This window comes from Ciconia boyciana, chromosome 10, assembly GCF_034638445.1.
Source record: "Ciconia boyciana chromosome 10, ASM3463844v1, whole genome shotgun sequence".
Lineage (NCBI taxonomy): Eukaryota > Metazoa > Chordata > Aves > Ciconiiformes > Ciconiidae > Ciconia > Ciconia boyciana.
The window spans coordinates 18,197,845-18,223,082 of NC_132943.1; the positions used below are offsets into that span (position 1 = coordinate 18,197,845).

General features: G+C 63.4%; 1 protein-coding gene across 8 annotated transcripts in view; it reads right to left on the reverse strand.

The window, feature by feature from the left end:
- TNS1 (tensin 1) overlaps positions 1 to 25,238 on the reverse strand; it is a 63,287-nt gene that overhangs the window by 11,396 nt on the left and 26,653 nt on the right. For 6 of the 8 annotated variants that reach the window (XM_072875304.1, XM_072875303.1, XM_072875305.1 and 3 more), the window contains 13 exons: positions 24,828 to 24,950; positions 24,455 to 24,519; positions 24,250 to 24,333; positions 24,026 to 24,138; positions 23,296 to 23,356; positions 21,980 to 22,055; positions 21,712 to 21,841; positions 21,253 to 21,318; positions 20,534 to 20,695; positions 10,037 to 11,734; positions 3,577 to 3,755; positions 3,287 to 3,362; positions 707 to 799 (listed from right to left, as the gene is read on the reverse strand). In XM_072875304.1, coding sequence (XP_072731405.1) covers positions 707 to 799; positions 3,287 to 3,362; positions 3,577 to 3,755; positions 10,037 to 11,734; positions 20,534 to 20,695; positions 21,253 to 21,318; positions 21,712 to 21,841; positions 21,980 to 22,055; positions 23,296 to 23,356; positions 24,026 to 24,138; positions 24,250 to 24,333; positions 24,455 to 24,519; positions 24,828 to 24,950 — 2,926 coding nt within the window. The remainder of the gene's footprint in view (positions 1 to 706; positions 800 to 3,286; positions 3,363 to 3,576; positions 3,756 to 10,036; positions 11,735 to 20,533; positions 20,696 to 21,252; positions 21,319 to 21,711; positions 21,842 to 21,979; positions 22,056 to 23,295; positions 23,357 to 24,025; positions 24,139 to 24,249; positions 24,334 to 24,454; positions 24,520 to 24,827; positions 24,951 to 25,238) is intronic. The other 2 variants (XM_072875311.1, XM_072875309.1) reach the window with 2 other exon arrangements.

Consider the following 25,238-nt stretch of genomic DNA (forward strand, 5'->3'; position numbering starts at 1 on the left):
ATGATGCCCAAACCCCAAGGGGCTGGTTTCAGGTGGGGAAGAGGGAACAGTGGGGAGCCACCATGAAGGTCAGCTCCGAGAAACCCGGCAAGCACCAAAAAACCATCAGCTTGCCCTTGGGGCAGAGTGAGAAGGGTCTCACTGGGTGGGCTCAGCCAAGCCGTGCCCCACAGGCTCAGCCGGGCTTTGGGGGGGTTACACTCAGCCCTGAGATGGCCCAGGAAGGGGCCCCAGGTGCTGGGGGGCAGCAAGGTCTGGCTTGGCAGGCTGCTCTGGGACATGTCCCCAAGAGAGCAGGGCCTTTGCACCCGGGGACTGCTCTCCGGGATGGAGAGGGCTCTGGACACTGTTCTGGCTGACAGGCTGGGCTCCGGGAGAGCAAACCCTCTCCAGCTGTGCTGGGGAGGAGAAGGGATGGAGGGGGTGAGGGAGGGAGGAGTATGGGGCTGGGGAAGAGGCAGGACTCCAGGGTTTTCCAGCCTCCACCACCAGAGACCCTGCTGGGCTGAGCCCCCCAGGGCAGCACCAACGTCCCCCACCCTCACAAAGTCCCAGAGTCCCCATGGGAGGTGACAAGGACCCCAGGGCTACCTGGCCCCAAAAGGAAGGCAGAAGTGCCTTCTCCAGTCAGGGGACCCTTCCAGGGGTATCCTCACGGATGCCCACCCCGCCCAAAACCGCCTGCCGCCCCTGTGCCCGCACTCACCTCCCACTGGATGCAGCAGGATCTCAGCCGGGTTGTGGGGTTTCAGCCCCAGTGCTGAGAGCGGGGTCTTGGCCAGGCCGGGGGGAGAACGCACTGTCAGCACGGGGGACACAAGAGTGTTAGTGGTGGGGTGGGAGATGAAGCTTCAGAAAGGCTGGAGCTGTCGCTGCCCAGGGGTTCAGAGCCCCCATGGCCCATCCCACCCACCAGCTGCAATCGGGGGCTGCCAGGAAGAGCCCTTGTGTGAAGCAGCACCCCAGGGAATGGCACCGATCCCCCTCCATTTGGGGATGCACACAGAGCGGGAGGTGCCCAGGAACAAGCAGTCTGCCCCACTGGGGGCTGCGTGCGGGGCTGGCAGGACGGAGAAAGGGGGAAATTCCCTCCAGGGCAGGCACAGACCCCATCTCCCAGCAGCATCCCCACTAGGGAATGGTCCCACCATAGACATGAAGCCTCTTTCATGGCCCCTGTGCGAGCAGCCGCCCCCCAACCCAGCGCTCCTAAACCTTAACCCCACTCTGCCGATTCCCACGTCTGCCTGAGCTGGGACCGGGCTGTCCCAGAGCAGCTCATCACCCCCACGAAAGGGGCAGCGAGACTGCCAAAAAGCCCCCCGCCCTCCAGAGCAGCTCGACGGGTGGGTGAGGATGTTCACACGGAGCACGTTCCCTGCGGGGTGGCAATGCAAACGGCAGGTCTGTACCCCTGTGCCCATACGTACATACCAGGAGGAGCTGCGTATGTATGTATGGCTATGGTATGGATGCACCAGCAGTGCGGGGCGGCAGGGTTTCACGGGGCAGGGCAGACCTCCCCGAGCCGACTGCATCTTCTCTCCCATCCTGCCCCCCAGGTTCGACCCATCTCCCTGATGCTGCATCTCCCTGGGGGAGACCTCGAGGTCTCATCTTCAGCAAGAGGGACCGGAGGGCACATCCCTCCATCAGCATGTGAACGTCCCTGACCGGTGGCACGGGCACAGGGCCCGTGGCGAGGCCGGGAGGCAGCAGGTGGTGGGTGCTCCAGACGAAAGCCAGACCCTCACCCCGATGCCAGGTCCCCCCAGCAGCCTGGGGCTGGAGCAGCTGAGCAGCCGAGTCCCTGGGAAACCGAAATGGCAGCGCCTTCCCCGGTGGGTGTCTGATTTCCCCAAATCTGGTCGGCCATAAGCCGCAGTGTCAGCTCACACCTCCGCTGGCTGACAAGCAGCGGGGTCCTCCTGGGGCCAGGAATTCCCCCGGGACTGCTGTCTCCTCACGGAGGGGAATCTCTCCTGCATCCCCCTGGGAGGGCAATTTGGCGAAGCCTGCAAGCTGCAGCTTCAAACCTCCCAGGCCTCCCCAGCTGGCGCTGGCTAAGAAGCACTGCCTCTGGGCCACGTCCCCAGCCAGGCTGTTCCCATCACCTCTGCAAGTGACTCATCCCCCAAAACAAGCTACTGTTCCACAGCCAAGGAGCTGCTGCCCCAGGGCTACGGTCTCTGGGTTCCCGGAACAACGGGGCCATTTCCGAGCTGCCAAACGCCCTGGGATGCTCCCACACTCCAGTCACCGCATCCCATGAGACAGGGCTCAAATGCCAGCGGGCTGCAGGGGAGGAGCAGCAACAGCACAGGAGGAAACAGCCTCCAGCCCCATGGGCTGAGCTACGGGGGGCAGGCGGCCCCATTGCGACCAGGACGTGGCATCAGAGGGGGCTGCGCCCAGCCCGAGCATCCCCAGCCCTAGAGCATCCCTCAGCATCCAGCCTACAAAAGTGATTTTAGCGGGGGGGGGGGGAAGGGCTGCCATCTTTTTGATGGGTTTCCCAGTTGACCAGCTGCTCCATTGCACTGGTCCAGCCCAAGTCATGCTGTGCCAACATGAGGCTGCTCATCGAGGTTCGTCACTCAAGGCAGTCACACAAACCTGGTCCACACAAACCCACCGCAACTGCGCAGTCAGGGTTAGTCAGAAAGGAGGCATGCCGCACCGGAGGAGCAGAGACAAGCTGCATGCAAAGGGCTGGCATCTCCCAGCCTTTTCCCCCTCCTGCCTTGGAAACAGCGAGCAAGGAGTGGCCTAGCATGCGAGGGTCTGCCCCGAGCCCCCTCCTGGTCTTCTGTCCCTCCTGCCTCCCCCTGGCTTGCCTGCTACCGCAGCCTCGCTGCCCTTCTTGCCGTGCCGGTAGGAAAGATGGGGAGGTGCAGCACTGGGATGGGGTGAAAGGATGCTGTCTTTTGGACCCTGCCTCTTATCCTTATCCTGCCCTGGGATCCCATCCAAGAAACACCCCAGTGAGTGGAGGGTGCGAAAAAGCCAACAGGAGGGTGCTGAGCATGGGATGCTGATGGCAGTGGGATGCTGATGGCAGCATGGAGTGGTGGGATACGGAGGAGAGAGGAGGATGGAGAGGAGGAGTGATTAACGTGGCGGTGGGTGTCTGGAACCCAGAGCTGTCTGACCCTTGGCGAATTTCTGGCTTGCCGAGAGCCACCCACCAAGCCCCTCCGCCTCCCGGAGCCGCAGCACTTACAGGGGTTGGAGTAAGGGGTTTGTGGCGAGACAGGGAAGGCTGGGGTGGGGGGAGAAATCTCACCGCCGCCGGAGGGTGGGCTGGTGGGAGAGGCACCCTCCATCTCTTCGAAGGCTTCCTTGTAGCTGTGGAGGTGAGGCTGGGGAGAGCAGGAGAAAAGGTCAGTCCCATTCCTACGACAGGCACGACCCTCCAGGACACCACCACCACCAAAAGCATCACTAAGCCCCAACCCTGCAGGATGCCATGGATGCTACAAGTCCCATGCTCCCCTCCAAGCCTTCTCCCTCCCCAGAGGTGGCTGCACCCCACCAGCCACCCCCCACCCCAGCTCCCCCCCCACCCCGGCACACCTCTTTGGGCCTCCCTCCAGGGTTGGCCGCGATGGTGCTGACCACCTCGGGCGAGAGGACGGTGGGGCTGCGGGGCGAGCTGGGCTCCGGTGAGCTCTTCTCATAGTGGCTGTCGCTGGGGGTCCGCTTGCGGGCAGGGATGGCACTCTCCTCTGGGGGCTTCTCCCGGGACTGCACCCCTGCGGGGCAAGCACAGGGTGGGAGATGGGTGAGGAGGCGCCAGCTAAGATGGGGACCAGCAGGAAATGCTCCGGGGCTGATCCAAGAGGTCTCCCCAGGGCCATGTGCCACAGAGGGGGCTCTGCCCGGCAGAGATGGCAGCTTCAGCACTCACCTGCATCTAACCCCCGGACCAGCACGGTCAGTTTTGAGCTGGAGCAGACATACCCCACAGCAGTGGTCCCGGGACAAGTGAAAAAGCAAGGCAGGATTGTGGCTAGTGGCTGGATCACTGCATTAGCCCTCCCAAGCACCTCGAGTTTTGGGCTGAGGGACAGCATCCCCCAGCAGTGGGTGCGAGGGGCACGAGCATCCTGTGAGCAGCCCAGCAAGCCAGCCCAGCCCCGCCAGCCAGGAGAAGGGGACGCTGCCTGCCCCGGCCCTGCAGAGCCGGCGAGGACCGGGACCTCCTGACAGCGTCACGGTGGGAAAGGGCCCAGTCCCCCAGCACCGGGGCAGCTGCGTTCGGCTGCATCCCCGCTCCCACATCCACAGGCAGCTTCAACCACAGCAGTGGAAAAAGCGCATTTTTGTGAGTCCCGAAGGCAGAGGGAACACTGGGTCGGGGGGGTCCACAGAGGGATGGTGCAGGGAACCCCAACAAACCACTGCTGATCTCCTACCCCCAGCACGAAGCCTTCCTACAAGGGGAGATCAGCATCTCCTCTCCATCTCCCCCCAAACCTCCTTCCCGGACTCCAGCACCACATGTCACCAGTGACCACAGCCTGGGGCAGTGCCAAGGAGCTCCAAGACCCCAGGGGGAAGAAGGGAGCAAACGAGTCACCACGGGAGAATGGGTTTCTCCAGGCTGTCGGGGTCTGGTAGATCCCACTGGCAATAAAGCCCAGGAATGGGGACAAAGCCAGCGCAGGGCAGAGGGGCTTGGATGAGGGGTGCGACTCCAACTCTTCCAGCACACAGTGGGGCCCAAACACACTTCCCACTCCATCTCGCCTGACGAAGAGGTTAATTAGGGCTCAGGGACGATGGTGCCAGGTTCGGTGCAGGGGAACCACACAGACTGTCCCGGTCACAGCTCAGAGCCCCGTGGGACTCCCGCTCCTCCCCAGGACCCACACGGCAGCGGGGTGACCCCGGTCTCAGCCCCAATAGCAGAGGTGACAGCACCGTCCCCTCCACCTTTCCCGCAGAGCTGGGGAGTGCTCACACTCCCCTTGGCCCAGGACATTGGGGGAAAAAAAAGAGAAAAGGGAGAAAAGAAAAAAAAAAAAAAAAAGAGGCCAGCATCATGCTCCAGGAAATGCACTTTTCAAACACCAACTCCTTTCCCACGGGCTGGCGGAGGAAAACCAGCCATCAGCTGCTTCCCCTCGCTCCCCGGGGCTCCGTGCGGGACCCACGCCTCGCACCCGCTGACCTGCCCTCTTCACGGCTCCGACACCCGCACCGGAGCTTTTCCGGCCCCGGGGAAAGGGCTGGGAGCGGGGAAAGGGCTGGGAGCGCGGGAGGGAGGGAGGTGGCCTGGGTGCATTTCTAAATAATCAGCCCAGTGAACGGCAACAACAATAAAATCGCAGCTCGGGGGGGAGAGGCGTCCGGGCTGCAAGGCAGGGGACGCGAGCCAACGGGGCTGGCTCCAGCCGCGGAGGCGGCCTGGAAAATTCCACTAAGAGCGGCTTTGAAACACAACTCCCCGATCCCTTCTGCAGGTGCTCGCCGGCGCGGGGGACAGCCATTAAAAAGGCCCGTGGAGGAGACAGGGGGACAGAGAGGGTCTCTGGGAAGCCGCCCTGCAGGCGCAGTGGCAGTGGGTAGCATCGTATAGGGCCACCCTATATCTTTTTCCTTGCTCCTTGCTTTAAGGGAACAAAGCCCTGAGTTGTGAGCATAGAAACAAAATGGGGGAGGAAAAATAAAGCAAACCCTTATATTTTATTTTCACCCCTCCACTTTGTGCACTGTGGGGCGTCCTGCACGCTGCAAGAGCGTCACCAGGAGCATCCCTTAGCCCATCCCAAAGTGAGCTGCAGAGACCAAGCGCTGTGAAGAGGCAGGGACCGGGCTCCTCGAGTCACGCACGCCTGCTTTGCTTTGCATTTTTCATTTGGGAAACACTAGCAGCAGCTCGCCAGAGCCCGGCTGTCAGTGCACATCACACAGCTACAGCGTGGGACCCCCCGCTCCATTGCTGGGGCTGTGTCACCCAGCTCCAGGGTGCTGTATCTGGCCTGTCGGGACACCCAGGAGCTCACCGGGCTTTGGCTGCTCTGCTCCCCAGGCATGGAAAGCGGCCGGGGCCACGGGGAGGGGAGGGAGGAGAAGGGAAAAAAGGGACTCATTGTTCGGGAGCTGAGAGTGGGAAACTTCACGGGCCGCCCGGAGCAAAGCCTGGAGGAAACCCAGGCTCTGATCACAGCTCCCCCAACCCCCTGGGTGATTTATGGGCTGGAAACTACGCTTGAAAAACAAACTCTCCTTTCCCCCTGCTCACTGTGCCCCCTCGGCAGACGTACAGCCTCTCTTAGCCACCAGCCTCCCAGGGATGCCTTGCCCGGCTTGCGGGAGGGGGGGGTCCCCATCACAAAGGGGGAACAGCAGCCTGCACCCCGCTCCCCACCCTCGCCCCAACCACCTCTGGCACTGCCACCCCTTCTGCTGCCCATTTAACTCCCTAACCTGGCAGCAACCCTCTCGCAGAAAAGTCCTGCCCTTGGACTAAACACAGCTCTAGGGCTGGGGAAGGGCAGGAGCACAACAGCTGGGGGAGGAAGAAACAGGAGGGATTTAAACCCAGGTGGTTTTGAGGCTGGGGAGGCAGGTTTCTGGGCCAAATCAGGAGGCAGCTGCTTTTTGGGCATGAGATGCTGGAGCTGCTGCCAGGCAAGAGCCAGGCGATGCCCCCGCGGTGGAGAGGAGAGAGCAAAGCAGCATCCCATGGCCCCCGGGATGCGGCACCCAGCAGCTAAAGCCACACAGGGACACACAATGCCCAGGGAAAAGAGACATGCAAGCCCGCTCCCTGCCTGCACGAGGAATAGCAGCAGACATTGCCCTGTACCGCTCTCCTCCAGGGCCCAATTCACCCCGTCCTGCCGGGCACAGATACATCTACTGCTCCCCTCCTCCCAAGGCACTTCATTGATGTGGCCGTCTATGTTTCACCCCAAAACGAGCACAGCCAGGGGCTCTCTCTCGCCCACCCCCCAGCTGCAGACAGACCCACGGGAGAAACCCCCGGACTGAGGCAGGTGAGATCCTGCTGGGCCAGGAGCTGGCTGAACCAGGGGTCCGTGGAGCTGCGCCCCAGCCCTTGCCTCCCTAGGGGGTGAGCCACAGCCCGGGCAAAGCTCGCAGACGCTGGAGCGAGGGTCCGGATCCGGCCCAGCAATGAAACCCCACCAGAGAGCAGTGCCAGGCTTGGATGAGATGCAAAATCAAGCGTGAGCAGGGGAGTCTGCACCCAGGGCCAGGGGCTCCCCCATCACTGGAGGAGGTCAAGGGGGGCCCTGAGCATTGCCCTGCTGAGAAAGGGGATCAAGCCTGCATGGGGAGGGTCTCCCGAGCCTCCCTCCATCCCATATCCATGCAACACACAGAGCATTCAGCATGCAGGGATAGGGAAGGAAGGAGGAATAAGGGGGAAGGAAGGAGGAGAGAGAAGAAGGGAAAAGGAAAGAAGGATGTGAAGGAAGGAGGGAGGAGAGGGATGGAAGAAGGATGGATGGGGAAGGATGGAGGACAAGGAAGGAAGGAGGTGGAATGAACAAACCGGAGAAGGAGAAGGACCGTTGCTGGTTCAGAGGAGGACGGGGGGCTTTGGTGCTCTTGTTGAGGTCCCTGAGCTTGGCGTTGTACTCTGCCAGCGTACCAGGACAGGGGGTGCAAGGAGGGTGGGGGGTCACAGGGGACAGACACGGTCCCCCATGGGGAGAGGAAGGGACAGACAGGACAAATGTCACGAGATACAATAGGGAGAGAGAGAGAAAACAAGAGAAAATATTAGTAGGGCTCCAACAGATGAGCCTGAGGTCACTTGGGGTCCAAGAGAGCTCAGACCCCGCTTGGAACTGCTTTCCCATCACCCAAATGGCCTGGCTCCAGGCACCGCTTAAACCCAAATGGGAAATCAGCGGTGGCTCCCAACCACACATGGCCTTGTGCAACACCGCAAATGCCCCATCAGTGTTCTCTTGGGGACGGCACCGTGCAGGTCCCCTTCATCACAGGATGCCCGGGGCTGGGACAAGAAGGGATGACCCCAGATGCCTCGTTGGGAGACGAACAGCAGGACCAGCTCCTCTCTGCAGGAAGGCGCTGGGGATGCCAGTGCTGTCCTATCCCATCTCTTCTCCTCCATCACCAGCGGGAACAGGAGCACTCCCCTGCCGGGCACGGAGGAGGTGTGAGATGTTCCTCGTCGCTGTACCAGGACACACAGGCAATTTATAGCAGCAGGGAATGTAAACAAACCCGTCTGTGTACCACTGTCCCCATCAGCCATCCCCTCCCAACACTGGCTTCGGGACACCTCGTTCCTGCCGGAGGTCAGGCCACCCGCCCGCGCTGTCCCCGCCTCGGCACAGACGGCCAGGCTCCAGTGGGGACAGGTGGCCACGGGCTAGGGACCGTCCCCGGGACACCTCTGCTCCCCAGGACGCCCAGTGGCTGCAGGGGGATGAGAGTCACCCCAGCCCAGCCTTGTGGACCTGGCCCCCAGGGTTGAGGGGGATGGATTCTTTGGTAGACACCATCAAACATCCATTTCCCACCCACTGCGAATACTGCTCCTCCTCTCCTGAGGCTCTCCTCTTTTCCACCCCATTTTTTCCCCTCCATAGTTGTGGGGGGATCTGCTCCTTATAATATTCAGTCCAGACATACAGCACAGCTTGGGCATCCGTGTGTTCTTGGGTTTGTTTAAACCCCCTGCGCAAGCCCTCTGTGGATCTGGCCTGGGCCACCGAGGTCGGGTTCGGATGGATGCAAACTGCCCCCACCTCTGCACCCCTCCACGTCCCCCTCCCCGCCGCTGGCACCCCTCCTGCCCCCCGCCCCGGTGCCGTGGTGACTCAGCCCCTGCGCCGGGGAGGTTGGTGCTGTTGGATTTTTCCAGCCAAGCCTTTTCCCCCTCCTTCTAATGCCGGGCGAGTTTCTGGACTGAGCGCAGAGCTGGAAGGGATGGAGCTGCCAAGCCCCAGCATCACGAGCTGGCCCCCAGCCTGGCCACAGCCCCAAGCCCTTCCCAAATGTCACTCCGCAATTCAACAACTGCAGCCGGAGCAGCGGGGAGGGAGGGCACCGAGCTGCCGCAGGGCCACGGCACCTCCTTCCAGGGGGGCTGGGACCCTCTGCGTCCCCAAAGCCCCCAAGCCGGAGCCGCAGGAGGGCAGGGAGTCAGGGCAGGACGCCGTTTCCCCTATACGGCACGGAACAAACACCTTCATCCAGCCACGGCACCAATGCTCGGCGCTGCACCCAGCCAAGCACTGCACCAAAGCCCTCCAGCAGGGCTGGGAAATGCCTTCCCCGCCCCTGGCCACCACCCCAAGGGCAGGTCCAGCTTCAAACCACCTGGGGCCAAGCTTGCTGGGCCACCAGGCTAGAAAGGCTGCTGTCAGCCTGCACCCTAGCCCCCCCGCTCCAGCAGCACCCCAGCTGCCCGGGAAGGAGGCATGAGCACCGGGGAGGAGGTCTGAGCACCAAGCCCAGCTTTTCCCCCCCGCACTGGGGGAAAAGCGGGAGCTGAAACCAGGGAGGAGCCCAGCTATGTTAAACACAAGGCAAGTGCTCTGCTGGGACCTTACACCAGAGCATGCTCCAGGCAGGGAGAGCATCATGTCCAAGGCAGGGTCCAGGCAGGACACCCTCAGCCAGAGCTGAAAACATCTTCCCAAACTCAGCCATATTCTCCCTGAAAGGGAGAAATCTCTGCAGGACCCAGCAAGTGCCCCCACCGCAGGGGACAGACAAGTCCCCTACCCCAAAGGGGTGAGGAGGGGGGCCCGACCCCCTCGGCCACCCCTTCTCCCCACCTCTAGGCGATGCTGCTGCAGACGGCGAGCTGCAAGGGGAGGGTCTCAGCAAAGGAGAGGGACACAGGCTGTCCCCAGCCCGGCATGCCCCCATGGCGGGTGGTCCAGCCCCAAGCCTGGATCCGGCACGGACGAGGAGTCGCCGCATTTCCCATCCCTGGCTCCACTGTGCACCACCCCCGTAGGCTCCAGCTTCTTGGGACACGCGGTCCCCCCCATCCCCCCAAGGAATCAAAGCATCCTACCTGCCACCCTGTGGGCCACCAGGCCCTCCAGATTCAAGGGCTCTTCTGCTGACCTCGACAGGTCTTCGTAGCTCTCCAGTCCCTTGGGGGGCATCTGGGTTTGTGGCGGGACGGTGGGGGAAGGCGGGGAAGACACGAGGAGCTGCTGAGACCCCACAGGGCTGTAGGAGGTGCTGAGAGGGAGGATGCCCATCGGTGCTCCGGCCGGGGCACGGCTGTAGCTCTTCGGCTCCGGCACCGGTGCCAGCTGGTAGCTGTAGGGCGAGTAGGTTTCCCGGTACTCATGTACCCCATAGTCCGGTTCCCCAGGGGAATAGGCTTTGCCTCCAGGCTCGGAGACCACGGGGCTCACGGAGGTGCCAAAGGACCTCGGCTGGACCACTTGTGGAGCCGGCCGGGCGTAGAGACCAGCAATGGGCTGGGCTGAAAGGGAGGAGAGCAGGGGTCCCGCCGGCTTGTCCTGGTGGGAGGTGGAAGGCACGCTCTGCGATTTGTGGACGGCAGGCGCAAGGTCCAGCATGAGGACATCAAGCGCTTCGATGGACTGCTCGATCTCCCGGCGGGAGGGCGCCCGGGGGAATTCGGGCATGCTGTGGCTGTGCGGGGGCACCAGCTGCAGCGGACTGGGCTGGGGGCTGCAGCTGGAGATGCTGGGGCTGTGGCTCTCCACGCCGCCCTCCTGCAGCCGGGAAGGTGGCCGGCTCCCTCCTTGCTGCTGCCAGGAATTCAAGCCCCTCTGCACGGCCTCCCGGCTGCTGGTGCTGCGAGCCGGAGCCTGGGGCAGCACCGGGGTCGTGTCGTACTTGGCAGTGTCCACCGCCGGGAAGGACCGGGAGCGGTAGGCACCGGCGGGGTCGTAGCCGTACAGGTAGGGCTGGGAGCCGGGCAACGGCTGGGGCTGGAGCCAGCCTGGGGCGTGAGAGCCCGGCGGGCGCTGCAGGTAGCCGGCCAGGTGGTCCTGAGCAGATGCTGAGGGCCGCAAGGGAGGCAGCGGGTCGCGGAGCTGGTGGCCCATCAGGGCGTTCTGGTTGTTGTAAGGGTAGCCGCCGTTGGAGAGCAGCTCGCCATCGTACAGCCCCTCCTTCAGCAGCTTCTCGGCCCCGTTGCAGCTCGAGGGGCCATTGGGCAGGGAGGAAAGGCTGCCCACCCGGGGTGCCTCCTGGTAGCCGGCCTCACTGGCAGTGGTGGTGCCATCCAAGGAGGAGAGCGTGCCCAGGCTGCCCACGCTGTGCCCATCCTGGTTGGGCAGCTCATCGTCCAAGATATCCGTCTCCCGCTCGGCCACCAGTGCCACAGCATTCCCGTTGACATGCACCTGAGCCGGCACCACGTGGCGGCCCGGCATGGCAGGCAGGCGCGCCGGCACGGGGCCGGGCGCGTGGTTGTGCATGGGCGGCGCGCTCTCCAAGCCGAAGCCAACAAGGAGACGATCCAGCTCCCGCTTCTCCTCGGGGCTCAGCACCGCCTGGCCGCCGGGCGCCCCGGGCACCCCCGGCTCATCGGTCCGGTCGGTCTTGGTGGAGGCGGTGGAGTTGCCTGAGTCGCTGCTCACCGAGAGCGTGTGCTCGACGTGGTTGGGTGTTGCCGAGAGCGGGAGGCGGGCGGCGTTGACGGCACCGGTGCTGCCGTGGAGGGAGTCTTTCTTCTTCACTTTAGCGTAGAGGCTCCCGTCCAGGGGCCCTTGCGTGTGCCCAACCTCTGCAAGGGGAGAAACGAACACGAGACCCCAGATCAATTGCTGGCTCTCTGCACGGAGCTAATGGGTCCCATTAGCCGGTGGTTTCGATCTCTTCCGTGCCGCCAGAACGCTTAACGACCAGCATCACCGTCTCCTCGGCACCCTCCGCAATCCCACGGGCGCCACCATGCAGAGACACTGGAGCCAGACCCCCCCAGCCCATGCCCCCGCGCCCCCAGCTCCGCATGCCGTCCTGCCCTGCCCTGCCAGCACCGCCTGCTCTGCTGGGATCCACCAAAATCCCCCCCCGGCTCCAGGCATCGTTCCTGGCAATTCCCCTCCATGGCTGGTGAGGGCCAGGGCTGCCCACACAGTCGGCTGTCGCTTCACCGCCTGCTCCGCAGGGCTCGGCTGGCCCCGAAGGGCCACACGGCACCGGGGAGGTGAGCAAGGAGGGTGGGGGAGATGCACCAGGAACCGTAGGAGGATGGGCGGAGGGGGTCAGGATCTGGCCTCGTAGCTCTGCATGTCTCCAGCTGGATGGATGTACTCAGCCCACGGGTGAAGGACAGATGAACTGCAGACCCACCTTCCCCCTCCCCATGCGCTCTCCTCCCAGATGATGCACGGATCCAGCCAGCCGCCCATCCCTGACATTTTCTTCCCTGGCTATAGGCAGGCTCCCACCCCTTCTCTCCTTCCCCTTCCCTCTCTCAGCCCAGGTGGATCTGCCCCAGACCTTTCCTCGCTGCCAGACGCTGCCCCGAAGCTCCCGCACAGGCAGCGCCTCTGCCCAGTCCCAAACACGCAGCATCTCCTCCCCAGGGAGGCACCCAGCACCCCGACCCTGCGATTCGAGGCCCGAAAGGCTGGGGGGCAGCCAGGGCATGGCAGCATCACCACCAGCAACCTTGCACCCCAGCTCTGAGGCCCCCAGGTCCCACCACTCCTGGGGCAGCCCCAACACCACAGCCAGCTGCACCCCTTAAACCTTTCCAAATGGGGCAGCCAGATTTTGGGGGCAGAGAGGGACCCCAGCCACTGAGACAGCAATGGGGCTGGCCCCCAAGCTGTGTCCCCCCCTGCCGGAGCATGCGCAGCTCCGGCTGGGCTGCAGACTCCTATTTTTCCAGCTCCCCGCTGAGGTTTCCTGGAAGGGCCTGCGAGCAGCATTAAACACTTTCTTTTGGAGGAAAAAATGACTCTTCCCTGGCGGGGGGCCAGGCGGCTGACTCAGGGACGGAAGACAGCCCTAACGTGATAGTGTGAAATCAGAGCGCTCCTATCTGCGAGCAAAACACTTCCGAAAGCCAGCCCTGAGCCGGGGACGGCTTAACCAGTCCCATGCCACAGCGCCTGTGCCCCAGCAACTCCCGCACCACCGTCCCCCATGGCCGTAAAGCGGAGGGGGGCAATAACACCCAGCACTTGTCCTACCAAGTCAGGGCCCCCTCCTTGCCGCTGATTTTCCACTCTCAAATCCCTGCCAGCAGCATCCAAAGAAGGCAGCCGAGCCCCAAAGCCCCCCCTTGGCTTGAAGATGCCCCAGGACTGTGCAGCGAGGTCCTCCACGGGCACTCAGTGTGGGAAAGGATGAGGATGGAGTCCACGATTTCTCCCGGAGACTCAGAGCTCCTTCATCCAGCTGGCGTAGCCAGGAACCGGCAGCATTTGACTCCACAACACCTCCCATACTGGGGAAAAGGGGGAGAGAGGGAGGGAATTCCTTCCCGTGGAGGGAGAAAGGAAAAAGCGGCATGTCCAGGGGCAGTGTCAACGCTGGAGAGGCTGAGACATTGCCTGGAGCCAGGCCATTGCCCAGCCCTCCTGTCTGATGGCAGCAATGGGTGCTGGCCAGTCCCGGGAAACAGGGCAAGAGCCAGGCTGGGGGCTGGGATAAATAGGGCAGGGGAATAGAAAGGAAAAGGGAATAAATAAATACAAGTGAAAGCACGTGGCGCCAAGGGAGAAAATAGCTGGGAAAGGCTTTAATTAGACTGTGGGCTGGGCACCGCCCCACAGCTGAAAGAAACGTCTCGAAAGTGGGGTCAGGATTGGGCACAATGCAGTTCATGGCAGAGCCAGAAAGCTCCGAGCAACCGGTCCCACCTTCCCCGGACCCCCTGGCCAGGCAGGGACATGGGAGGTTTTGTGGCCCCCACCCCAAGAGCGGTACTGGGGTAGCAAGCAAGGAAGGGGCCATGACACCTCCACCATCAGCCACCATCAGCAACCGTCCCACAGCTGCTCTGCCCCGTACCTGACTGCCGACCCTGTCCTCATCCCCACGGAACCCTGGGCTCAGATGCCAAGAGCCAAATCCTGCTATTCCCTGCCACTCCCAGCCCCCCCCTCCCAGGCCATGCTATTGCTTGTCACCTGAGAAGTTGAATAAAATCCCCCAAAAAAGAACAAGGAAAGGGGGGACAGGCTGCCTTAGCCGAAGCAGCCGTCCCCAGAGCAGCAGGCTCCCAGGTCCCCATTTGCAAAGCATTTGCAACTCCCAGCAAGGTCAGATTTCGTCCCTGAAGGTCGAGCAGCTCCAGCCTGGCAGGCTGTGCCATCCCAGCGTGGGCTGGGTTTGCCCAGGGCTCAGCCCCAGATGCAGCTCTGCTCCGGCTCTATCTGCTCCGGCTGTATCGAGGCGGCTGGGGGAAGCGCTGAGCCCAGCCTGGCTCAGCTGCCAGGCTCGCTGCCCCAGCAGGGCAATGCTCTGCCCTCTCCCTCCCCAGCACCCTGCAGCTATGCCCAGGAGAAAAACTGGTCCAGGGCACGCGTGACAACAAGAAGGAGGGTCAGCTCGCATCTCCAAAATCCCGGCCGTCAGCCTCACGCTCAGTGGGGTGCACCATACAGCATCATGCACCAGCACAAATCCTGGCCAGGGCTCTGCATCAGTGCAGAGGATAATGCTGGGCCACTACCATGTCTCCCCTGGTCCTGCCCCCAGCAGCATCCCACCTGCTGCCTCCACTCCCCACCACCCAGAGCCCTGGCCCCAGGGCATCTCTGGAGCATCAGCCGGCAGGGAAGATCCTGGGGTCCCAGGACCCTTTGTAGGATGAAGGATGTGGGCTGAGTCCCATGGGGAAGAGCTCAGCCCCCCAGCTCCGGTTTCACCCTGTGCCCAGATATGATGACAAGAAGTAACCCCAGCCCCCGAGCCATGGGTCACCATGGCCATGAATTCCCCACCCACCCCCAGCCCTTTCTCCCATCCCGTCTGGCTCAAAGAAAAGCAAAGTCAGGACTTACCAAAGGGGATGGGGAAGAAAAGATCCCAGGTGAAGAGAAGGAGCGGGCAGCAAAATCCCTTTCCTTCGCCCCTTCCAGCACCAGAGCCTTCCAGGGGGACCTGGTGCGGTGGCTGCTCAAACGGCGTCCGCAGCCGGCTCCGAGTGTCCGTCCAGGACAGGAGCCGACGGCCCGGAGCTGGCTTTGGTTGGCTTTTGTCCCTTTGGCTTTGCCTTCCTTCTTGCGGGGGGAGCTATTCCCTCCCCAGCGCGGTGTCCCACAGGACCAGAGAGAGGGGCACCCTGACAGCCACAGGGCACCGGAGGGGCTCGGACACGGGGCACCCCCAGGACACGGGGAGCCGGAGGGGAGGATGGAGGAGACGAAGGCAGCAGAGGCAGGAGATGGGCTGAAGGTGAGGAGGTGCGGTTGTGCTCCCCTCCGCCCCGGACCACACAGGGACGAGCGGGGAGGGGAAGGGGAGAGGCGGCGGGGAAGGCGGCTGGGGCCGCCCAAGCCTAAGCCCCAGCCCGGGTTAACCCCAGAGAGGTGCGAGGTTCGGGGAGGGTGAGAGCCATGGAGGGAGGACAGCCGGACAGACAGCTCCTAGCTATGAATATTAACTACTTCCTCCACAGGCAGGGCTGCGCTGTGTTAACTGTTTCCTAGGCACAACAGACAGACAGACAGACGTATAGCTGGATAGCCTACCTACCCCACACCGGGTGCTGAGCACCACCCCGCTGGGTGACCCCCCCCCAGTTTAAGACCCCCAGCCCTGCCCGGCTCCTGTGTGCACACATCACACCTGTCCCCAAAAAGCAGTGACACATTCGGGGTGGGGATGTCCTACGTGATGCTGTAACCCAGCCGGGTCTGCAAACCCAGATGTCTTGCTGGAGACTTGAGTTTCTCCATCTTAAATAAATACGCAGCCAAAGAGGAGTGGAAACCCACCATGGCCAAGCCACCGACCCCGCCAGCACCAAACCCAACCCGTTTTCACAACCCCCTTTCCCTGCCCCACCAGCACCATGGCACGGCACGGACACGCCAGCACTGGTTTCAGGGTGGCACGTGCTGCCCTGTCCCATGGCAGGAGGCACAGCACGGATCCCGTCCACCCCAGAGCCACCTGCGACTGTGCTGCTCCATCCCCGGCAAAATCCGTGCTGGGATGGTGCTGACAATTCACTGGTCCAGGTGATGGCGAGCCCACCCTGTGTCCGGGTCCCTGCTTGAACCCACACTCAAGCCTCCACACCTTGATTGATCCAACATACTCAGCAAAACGTGAGGCTCCCTCCACTCTAATTGCCCAAATCGTGCCTTTCCCACACCCCCGCAGATGACGGCAGGGGATGAGAGCAGTGTTTCCAGCCGGCCCCCTGACTCACAGCCCCGTTTGCTCCCAAATAGTGGCACACGCCAAGTCAGCATCCTCCCAAAACCTCCGAGGTTTACTTGCTTCTCTGACTTTTTATTTTTTGCCCCGGTCGCGCAGCTGCGGGCAGCCCATGGGAGGGCAGGCCGAGAGCTCCCCACTCCAGCCTGGCTGCCCGGGGACAGCCCCGGCCCCACACACATGCGCTCCAGCAGGTTTTGACTTCAAGGACGGTTTAAAGGGGGAAGAGAAGGGGCTGAGCTTCCACCAGCCTGTCCCTCTCTCCCTGCCTCCCAGCTCTGCCTGGTTCCCTGTCCCAGCGGGACCAAAACCCCTCACCCCCCCACATCACAACCCCACATACCAGGTCAGAGGACAGACCCTGCCCTGGGAGCAGCCACGCTCCAGCTGAAACGTCTAGCCCAGCCCATAGATGCTCCAGCGTTTCTCCCATGGGGAATAACCAGAAGGAAGAGGGAGACACTCCCTGTGGATCCCCATCCAGCCCAGCCGGATCCCCGCTGCCCCCCAAAACGCCCGCCCCGCCAAGCCCTTACCTTGCCGCTGCGGAGCTGAGAGCTGCGGAGAGGGCTGGGATGGGGAGGGGGAAGCGGATTCCTTCGGCTTTAGTCAGCTGGTGAAGGCGAGAGGAGAGCCAGCGGCTCCCCTCCCCGCCGAGCCCGGCCAGGGGACGGCTCCAGCCGCGGGGGGAGAGCAGCAGCCCGCCGGCAGCTCCGGCGATGGATTTAACAGCTCTGGCCTGGCCCATTTGGCTCTCTGCCTCTGCACAGCCTGGCTTGCCCTCCTGGGCAGCCTCAGCCCCAGATAAGTGGGGCAGGATTTGACCCCACTAGGGAAGATGTACCCCACGAGATGCCCACCCTCCTGGGGGACCAACGGATGACAGCGACCCCATCTACGGGCTTGCTGCCCCACGGAAAGGTGCAGGATTGGCATCCAGCTCAATGTGGGGGGCTCTGGGACCCCCCGACCTTTGCCACGTGGGGTTCAGGCTCTGCTGTGACCCCCCAGCCCCGGAGGGGTGGGACGCTCTTCCCGCTCCCCACCCTGGCCAGCCCTGCCCTGCCCTGCATGCGGGGCTGAGCTGCAGGGGAGCCCCGCGCCAGAACCATGACTCGGGTGGGGATTTAGCAAGTCTCCCGCAGATGTTGGATTTGGCCAGGCCCTGGCCACCCCGCTTCCAGCCCCGGTAAAAAGGGGGGGCAGGCAGGGCCAGCCCGCGGTGGGGACAGGGATGGCACAGAGGTGGGAGGCGGGAGGGGGGTGGGTGCTGGGTGGGCAGGACCAGCCAGGGTGGGTCCAAGGGCCAGTCGTTACAGGGAGCTGCTGGGTCGGGGACACGCGCCCGGCCCTTTCGCATGGTCTCACGCTGCCCCAGGACAGCAGAGCCTGGTGTCCCCCCACCACGGTCACACATCCAGACCCTGAGGACAATCCCTCCACTGGCTCTGTGCTGGCCCCAGCACCCTGTTCTCCATCAGCATTGGTTTTCTCGGCAAAACCAAACCAGGCAATAGATGTTCCCCATCCAGGTTTGCCCACCTGCCTCTGCGGTACCCCAAAAATTTCTCTGCGGCAATCCTCCAACCAGCTGCAAACCCAGCGGTGCCGCATCCAGCCGCAGGTCTCCTCCTGCCTCCCTGGAGCCAGCCTGGCCTGCCAAGGAGAGCCACCACAGTGCTGGCAAAGCATCCTTCATCCAGCCTGGATAAAGGACATCTGAACCCCAAAAACAGCCAAAGGAAGAAGCGCCCCATCACCACCTTTCAGCCTCCAAACATCCTCTCAGCCAAACAGCGGCTATGGGGACTGCAGCAGGAACCCGCCACACAGCCGGCACCGACCCCAAAGCCCCTTTGAGGAGGAGGAAGGAGGGCAGGCAGAGCCGCTTGCTTCCCCCGTGCCGCACAGGGATGGATGACAGGCAGTGGGACGGAGCTGTGGGGGTATCCCAGCGCACCCCACTCTTGCTAATGACCATGGGGCAGCCTGAGCCCCGTGGGCAGCAGGGACCCTGCCTGGGTAAGGCGGGAGGGTGAGCTCGCTGACGGGGCCAGCCTGTGCCTTGGGGGGGGTTCACAGAGCAGTCCCCTCCCGCTGGACCCAGCTGGGACCCCTCAGCCAGAGAGCAAGATGTGGGGGTTTAGATCCCCCTGTCATGCCCCCTGCCCTGGGCGAGCTTGGTCAGCCGGCGACCCTGCTGCGACTCAGTTTCCCCTTCCCCAAGCTGCTGCGGATAAGCACAGCGGAGGCAAGGGTAACACCAGGACAGGCACCATCCCCAGCCATCCACCTGCCCCTCCAGCTTCGGGGTCCCACAGGGTCACCCCCACCCTGTCAGGCACCCCCCCAGCCCATATCGCTGCCCCACGCTGAGCCAAAGCTGCCGGAGAAAGGGCATCCACCTCCAGCGAGAGCGGCTGCGGCCAGCAGAGACGCATCGTGGGGAGGACCCACCGTTTGGCAGGCGATCGCGATCCCATCGGCCCGGGCTGTGGTGCCGATCTGCCTTCGCTGAGCGGTGGGGACGGGCAGTGGCAGGGACGAGGAGCAGCGGCTGATCCCACCCCGGCGCAGGTCCCCATGCCAGCCTCACCCTCCTCCGCCCCCGGCTGCCGCTCGTTCGCGCCTGGTGGTGCCAAAAATGTGGCGTGCAATTCCCTGACCAAATAAGGCGAGAACAACCATAAACAGGGACCCCCCTCTCACAGCCAGGCACCGGGGTCCCCATCCCGGCCTGGAACAGGCTAGAGAAGAGGAAAAGTGCCGACAGAGAGGGAGGACGACGGGAGCCCCCCGAGCCCACGCTGGCTCTCCCTGCTGCTGCTCAAGGTGCCCCATGGGGCGGCCGGGGGGAGACCCCCTACAGATGGGCTGTCTCGCAGCTGCCTGCGCTGGCACGGGTCGGAGGGCAGCCTCCTGCCTGCAGCTTCGCCCTCCGGCAGTCCCGGCTCATCCCCAAACCAGGGCAGTGTTTGCAAATCCAAGGTGCCCTCGTTCCTCATCACCACCCTCCCTGCAGGGAGGACAGCACGGCCGGTGCACGGACTCCACAGCCCCAACACCCACCGAGACCCCCAGGAGGGGCCGGAGAGGAGCCCTGGGGTACCTCCGCAGCCCTGCAAGGAGCTGGGAGTGCTTTGGCTCTGCCCCAGGGGCCAGAGGGTAACACGTGCACCGAGGCACTTGGGTCTCTGCCCGCAGGAGGGGGCTGCCAGCCGGTCCTGCCAGCCTGGGGCCGGGGCAGAGCCATGGTCTGAGCTCATGGTGGGGACACACATCTCCTCCCTTCGGGGCTGGACCCACAGCCCCCAGCTCCCCACCACATAGCTGAGCCCGCGTGTCACGAGTTGCCTGTTTACTGCCCCGTGCCAAGGCAGGCGCCTGTGCCAGCTCCGCGCAGCCACCCCACGTCCAGCCACACATCCCCGCAGACAGGGACCCCCTCGCCTGCCCTGGGCACCCAGAGCCCCCATGCTTGCCAAAGAGCCCGGCCACCCACAGCTCCCACTTGGAGCAGCCGGTGACCTTCAGGGACATCAGGGACCGCAGCTGTCCCCGCTCCGGGGACGCCTGTCCGGATCGGGCCAGGAAAGCTCAGGCATCTGCTTGGCCACAGGTGGCTTCGCCGCTGGGACGGGGGCCCACCACCCTTCGACATACAAGTCCTGCCTGTTCCTGCCAAGCGGGCGAGGGCGGCCAACTCGCCGCATCCAAACGGGTGCTCAAGGAGCTTTTCCCAGCTCCGAGCGATGGTGCGGACCCTTCGGGGCCAGTGAGGCATCCGCCTCTCCCAGGGGAAACTGACGCACGGCTATGTCCCACCACGCTTGCGCCACAAGAAAGGAGCTGGGAGACCTAATGGTCCCCCCATTAGATCCCACTCCTGACAGACTGGGGGTTTGGGTTTCCCAAAGCTCTGGGGCGTGAACCAGGGCTGGACCTTGCTCTGTGCAAACAGGGCTTTGAGAGCAAAAGCACCGAAAAAAGAGCCTGAGCTCCCTGGCACTGCAGTGGGAGGGAAAGTCCACGAGATCTTCCTCTCCCATCCCATGGCCACGCTCCTCCCAGCAGCGGCCACCCTGCTCCCAGCTCTGCTGCCCACCAGCGTCCCCCTCCCTGCCGTGGGGGGGATTCCTATGGGGACACTTGGGCCACCGACCACCCCGTGAGCCCTAACCTTTCTCCAGGTGCTTGCCAGGCAGGGGCGGCTCAGCCCAGGTGCCCTCCGCGCTGTCCTCGCGCTGGATGTTGAAGTTCTCGTAGGAGTCCCACCGGATGAGTGGGTCGGACGTGTTGTAGTCCACGGAAACGCTGGGCCCGTTCTCCAGGTGCTCCATGCCTGGGAAGAGGCAGGACGGTCAGTCGGGGAGACACTGGAGCCAGCGCAGGTGGGATGGAGGGAAGAGATGGAGAGAAGGTGCAGGCAAGGGAAAGAGGGCAGGAGCCGTAGGGCAAGGCAGGAGAGTCACGTAGGAACAGGGGCATCGAGAGGGATGGATGGGCATGGGAGGTACATCAAGACCCACGGACAAGGTGCACAGGGCTGGCTGGGGCTTTCAGGATTGCCTAGGGACAGGCAGACGGACTGACAACGAGCATGCCTAGGACGGGACTTTTTGGGGTGGGGGGTCCTCTGTTCCCAAGTGCCCCCTCCCTCTCTCCCAGGCCAGCAAGTGTTGCAGAGAGCGACCTCCCAGGGAAGAGAGTGAGGGCGATAGGGCACCCATGGGTGCTCCTAGATCAGCATCACTGTCTGAACCCCTCATCCCACCCTGGTGACAAAGGGACTGCAAATGGGGCAGGGGGGGTTGCAAGGGAGGCAGCAGGGGATAGAGGGGGAGTGGGAAAGGAGCCAGCATCCAGCTCCAAAACCCCACGGCGGTGAGCCAGCCATACCTTGGATCTTCTCGGGGCCGTAGGAGAACACGAACTCCACCTTCCCGTACTCAGGGAAGCGGTCATCTGGAAGGGAGGGAGCAGAGCAAAGGGACCATCTCCATCCATCCCTCCAACGGCACCCAGGCAGCCACCCTAAATGTGCCCAGGGCACGGGGCACCCACCCGGCCAGTGCAAGGCTGGGAGCTGGTAGGGGATATCCCAGCATGGGGCAGCACGTCTCAGCCCCCAAACAACCCCAAGGCAGCCCCTCCGCATTGGTACCAGATCTGGGCAATGAAGGGGATGACACTGCCACGGGTCCCCACGTGGCACCACACCCTGCGGATGGAGCAGGAGCACCCTGCTTCATCGGGGGTAGATTTGGGGTGGGCGCCCAGAAGTCCCAGCAATGGGAGCAACATCAGAGGCGCAGGAGGAAGAGGGAGTTTGGAGTGGGGAGGTGCTGGGGCGGTTACCTCTGAAGGCCTCATCCAGGTCCTCCTTGCCAAAGACAACGTCAAGGTCGTGCACAGCGCACGTGTGGAACTGCACGCGGAAAATCACATCGCGGGTCGGGCTGCGAAACTTCTTGTGGTAACACTTCAGCTGCGGAGGGGAACGGGGTTGAACCGCGAGGACAGACCCCCAGGGCTGGGCAAGGGGGAACCGGAGGGCCCCAAGGCACGAGGACCACTCATCCACCCGGCTGCTCCCTGCACAGGGGGCTGAGCCGAGGCTCCTTACCAAGATATCGCCCTTGAGGAGCAAACCGGGCTCAATGGTGATGCAGATGCCCGTCTGGCTGTCCCCTTGCACGTTGCTGCAGAGAGGGACAGTAGGAGGACATGAGCTGCGGTGCAGAGACCCCCCAGAGCTCCCAGCGCTGCCTCCACCAGCCCTTAGCACCCAAACCCAACCAGGAAAGGCACAAAGCACAGAGTTAGCCCTCCCGGTGACAGAGAAGGGTCCCGTCCCCCACCCCAAGGGGCACCCATTCCCAGGAGAGGTGGACAGGAGGGCAAAACTGAGGCACAGCTCAACGAGGAGGCTAAAAATCCCGGGTGGGAGGGTTTGACCAGGGTCCGAGTGCGGGGGCTGTGCTATCAGCCATCCGCCCTGCTCCCGCAGGTCGAGTGGAGCATGGGACGCAGAATGAGAGCTCTCGATGAAGGCTCTCCTCCCTGCCTCAGTTTCCCTGCCAGAAGCCCTCCCCTCCCCGGGTGCCGGGGGGCTGCCTCCGGCGGTGGCGTCGGCAGCAGGGGACAAGGGAAGAAAGGAGTTGGATTTCACAGGCAAGATAAACCTGGAGTTTATTACCGGCATCCCATAAACAGTCTATTAAAAGCTGAAAGGCAAGGCTGGGATGGCAGTAAATCTCAGCTAACAGGGATGCCCGGCTGCAGGGAAGGGAGATCCCAGTTGAGGGGGGTGTGATGGGAATACCCCTGGGGCGAGGGGCTCTGCTCCCTCCAGGGGGGCTGGGAGCCGGGGGTCCCAGGCTGGGATGCAGCCCCGGCAGAGCATCTGGGCGGCTGGAGAAATCAGCTCCTGCTTTGCCTTCGCCAGCACTTGCTCCCGAGAGCAGCGTCGGAAAATGGTGTCAGGGTAAATCATGGGGAGGTTAAAATGGAGGGAAACTCTTTTTTGGGGAGAGAAAGAGGGCTCTTAGGACGATTCTGGGCAGGAGGAGCAGCTCTTTGGGCAGGGAAAGGAGAAACGCCTCCATCCCCCAGGGAGGTGTCCCCATCCCTGTCCCCATCCCTGTCCCCGCTCCCTCCGGGGACACCCAGCCCCAGGCTCTGCGTGGCCCCGGGCTCCCTCTGCTGATACACAGAGTCACTACAGCCCTCCCAGTAGAAGGGCCCAGTATGGCCCAGTATAGCCAGTTACCACCTCCAAGGAAAGGGAAGCCCCTTTTTTTGGTTCCCTGGACCACAAACAGACTAAGCACAGGGCACTAGGACTGCTGGGGACTTGGCCTTGACCCTCTCCATCTCCCCCCGCTTGCCAAGCCCCCCGCGCTGGGGAGGAGGGAAGCCCCACGGCGAGGAGATAGTTACTAGATCCCCGAGGTGTAGACGGGCTGCATGGCCTGGTAGATTTTCAGGAAGGGCCGACAACCTGGAAGACATCAAGGCGGGGAGAGAAGGCGCGCTGCTGTTAGCCGGCAGGGCGGAGGGGCCAGGGCAGGGATTAGTCACGGGGGAGAAATCCAAACAGGGAGGAAGCCAAGGCAAACAGCCGCTCCCCGCCCCGGCCAGCCCACACCGGCCACGGGCAACATCTGTGAAGGGCAGAAAGGGATGCTCCGGATGGGGTGGGAAAGGGGGAAAGCCCCTATAGCCCAGTTTGGGTCCTGTAGGACCCTGGGGCAAGCGCTGGGCTGGGGATGGAGGTGGGATGACGGGGATGACGGTCTCCAAGAGAGGGACCGCTTCTGGATACCGGCACCAGGCGTGGTGCTACATCCCAAACGCCAACCCCAATCTGGTGCCATCCTCCCAAAAGCCACCAGAAAAGCCTTGTCACCCTGCAGCTCGGGTTAGTGCCCAGCCCCAGGAGCCCTGCACAGGGGGGGCCCCCCCTGAGGGCATCTCTGTGGGAAAAGCGTAGCACCCTGCTACAGTGAACAGTCACGGAGAGGGAACAGTCCCTGAGAGGGAAAGGGAAATTCAAATTGCTGAGGAAATTGTGGAAAATATCCCCTGTGGACAGCAAGCCCGGCCAGGCAGTGTGGGGCGGTGGTGTGTGCGTGGGGGCCGGGCTGGGGGAGGCGTGGGGGGCACCTACCGCCTTTCGACTCAAAGTTGGGGATGCCATGCATGATGACGTGGTGGAGGAAGAGGGGCTTGTTGTTCATCTTGATGTTGCCGGACAGGAGCCCGCTGAAGTAATGGATGTACCTAGAGGGGGGACAGGCAGCTCAGGGGCAGGACCCACAGCGGAGCACCCGCCTTGGCCCCCCTGCACCCAACCACCCTGGCCACGGGGGCAAAACGCACGCCAGGACCCACCTCTTCTGGGATGGCTGTCCCACTGGCACTACCTTGTCCTCATAGAAGCGCTTCATGGCAAACCTGTCCAGAGCCTGGTCAGCGCTGCGGGGACGAAAGGGTAGATGAGGCTGAAGGAAAGCATCGGCACCAGCACCCTGGCACCGCCGGGATGGAGGTCGGCAGTGGGCCCCAGGGCCACCCCGGGACCACGTGTCCCTCTCACCTGGCCGAGATGTTGCTGTAGTGCATGTAGGCAGCCACCACCACCCCCAGCCGGCCACGGTTCCCCTGCAGGCACACAGCAGAAGGGACGTCACGGGGGCGGTGGTGCCTGCGAGCACCCAGGCACGGCCATCCCACGTGCGGGCATGCACACACCGCTCCCTACACACATGCACCGACCCACACGCACACCCCAACCCTTATAGACACACACCAGTGCACACGTATGCCGACACCTACAGACACCCCAAGCAGACAAACCACCATGTTCCCTGTACCGCTCAGCCCCTGAGGCTGCTCAGCCCCGTTCCTGCAGCCCTCCAGCCCCTCCAGCCCCCCATCACTGTGCGCCCCGGGGTCAGGGTCCAGCCCACCTTGTTGTGCAGCACCACCACATTGTGCGGCGCCGCATTGAGCCACGTGTCCATGGCTTTGCAAATGCTGCAGATCTTCTCCAGCGCCGGGGTGTGCAGATCGGGCCACCCGAAATCCAGCACCTGGGTGGTGGCGGGGGACAGCCAGGGGTCACATCCACGCTGGGCTCTGCCCCCTCCGCAGTCCCCAGCCTGCCGGCGTGCAAAGCCCGGGGCACGTACCCGGGGGGGCACCACCGCATTGCCCTGACGTGCCCCTCCCAGCCTCTCCCCCAACCCTGCACCCACTGCCCAGACCGCTGCCCTGGGGGGACCATCGGAGTCCCAGATCTCAGCTCCGCTCTGGGTCACTCAGCTCAGCTGCCCAGGGCTCCCCCATGTTCACAGGGATTGGGATGATGCCTTAGGGAG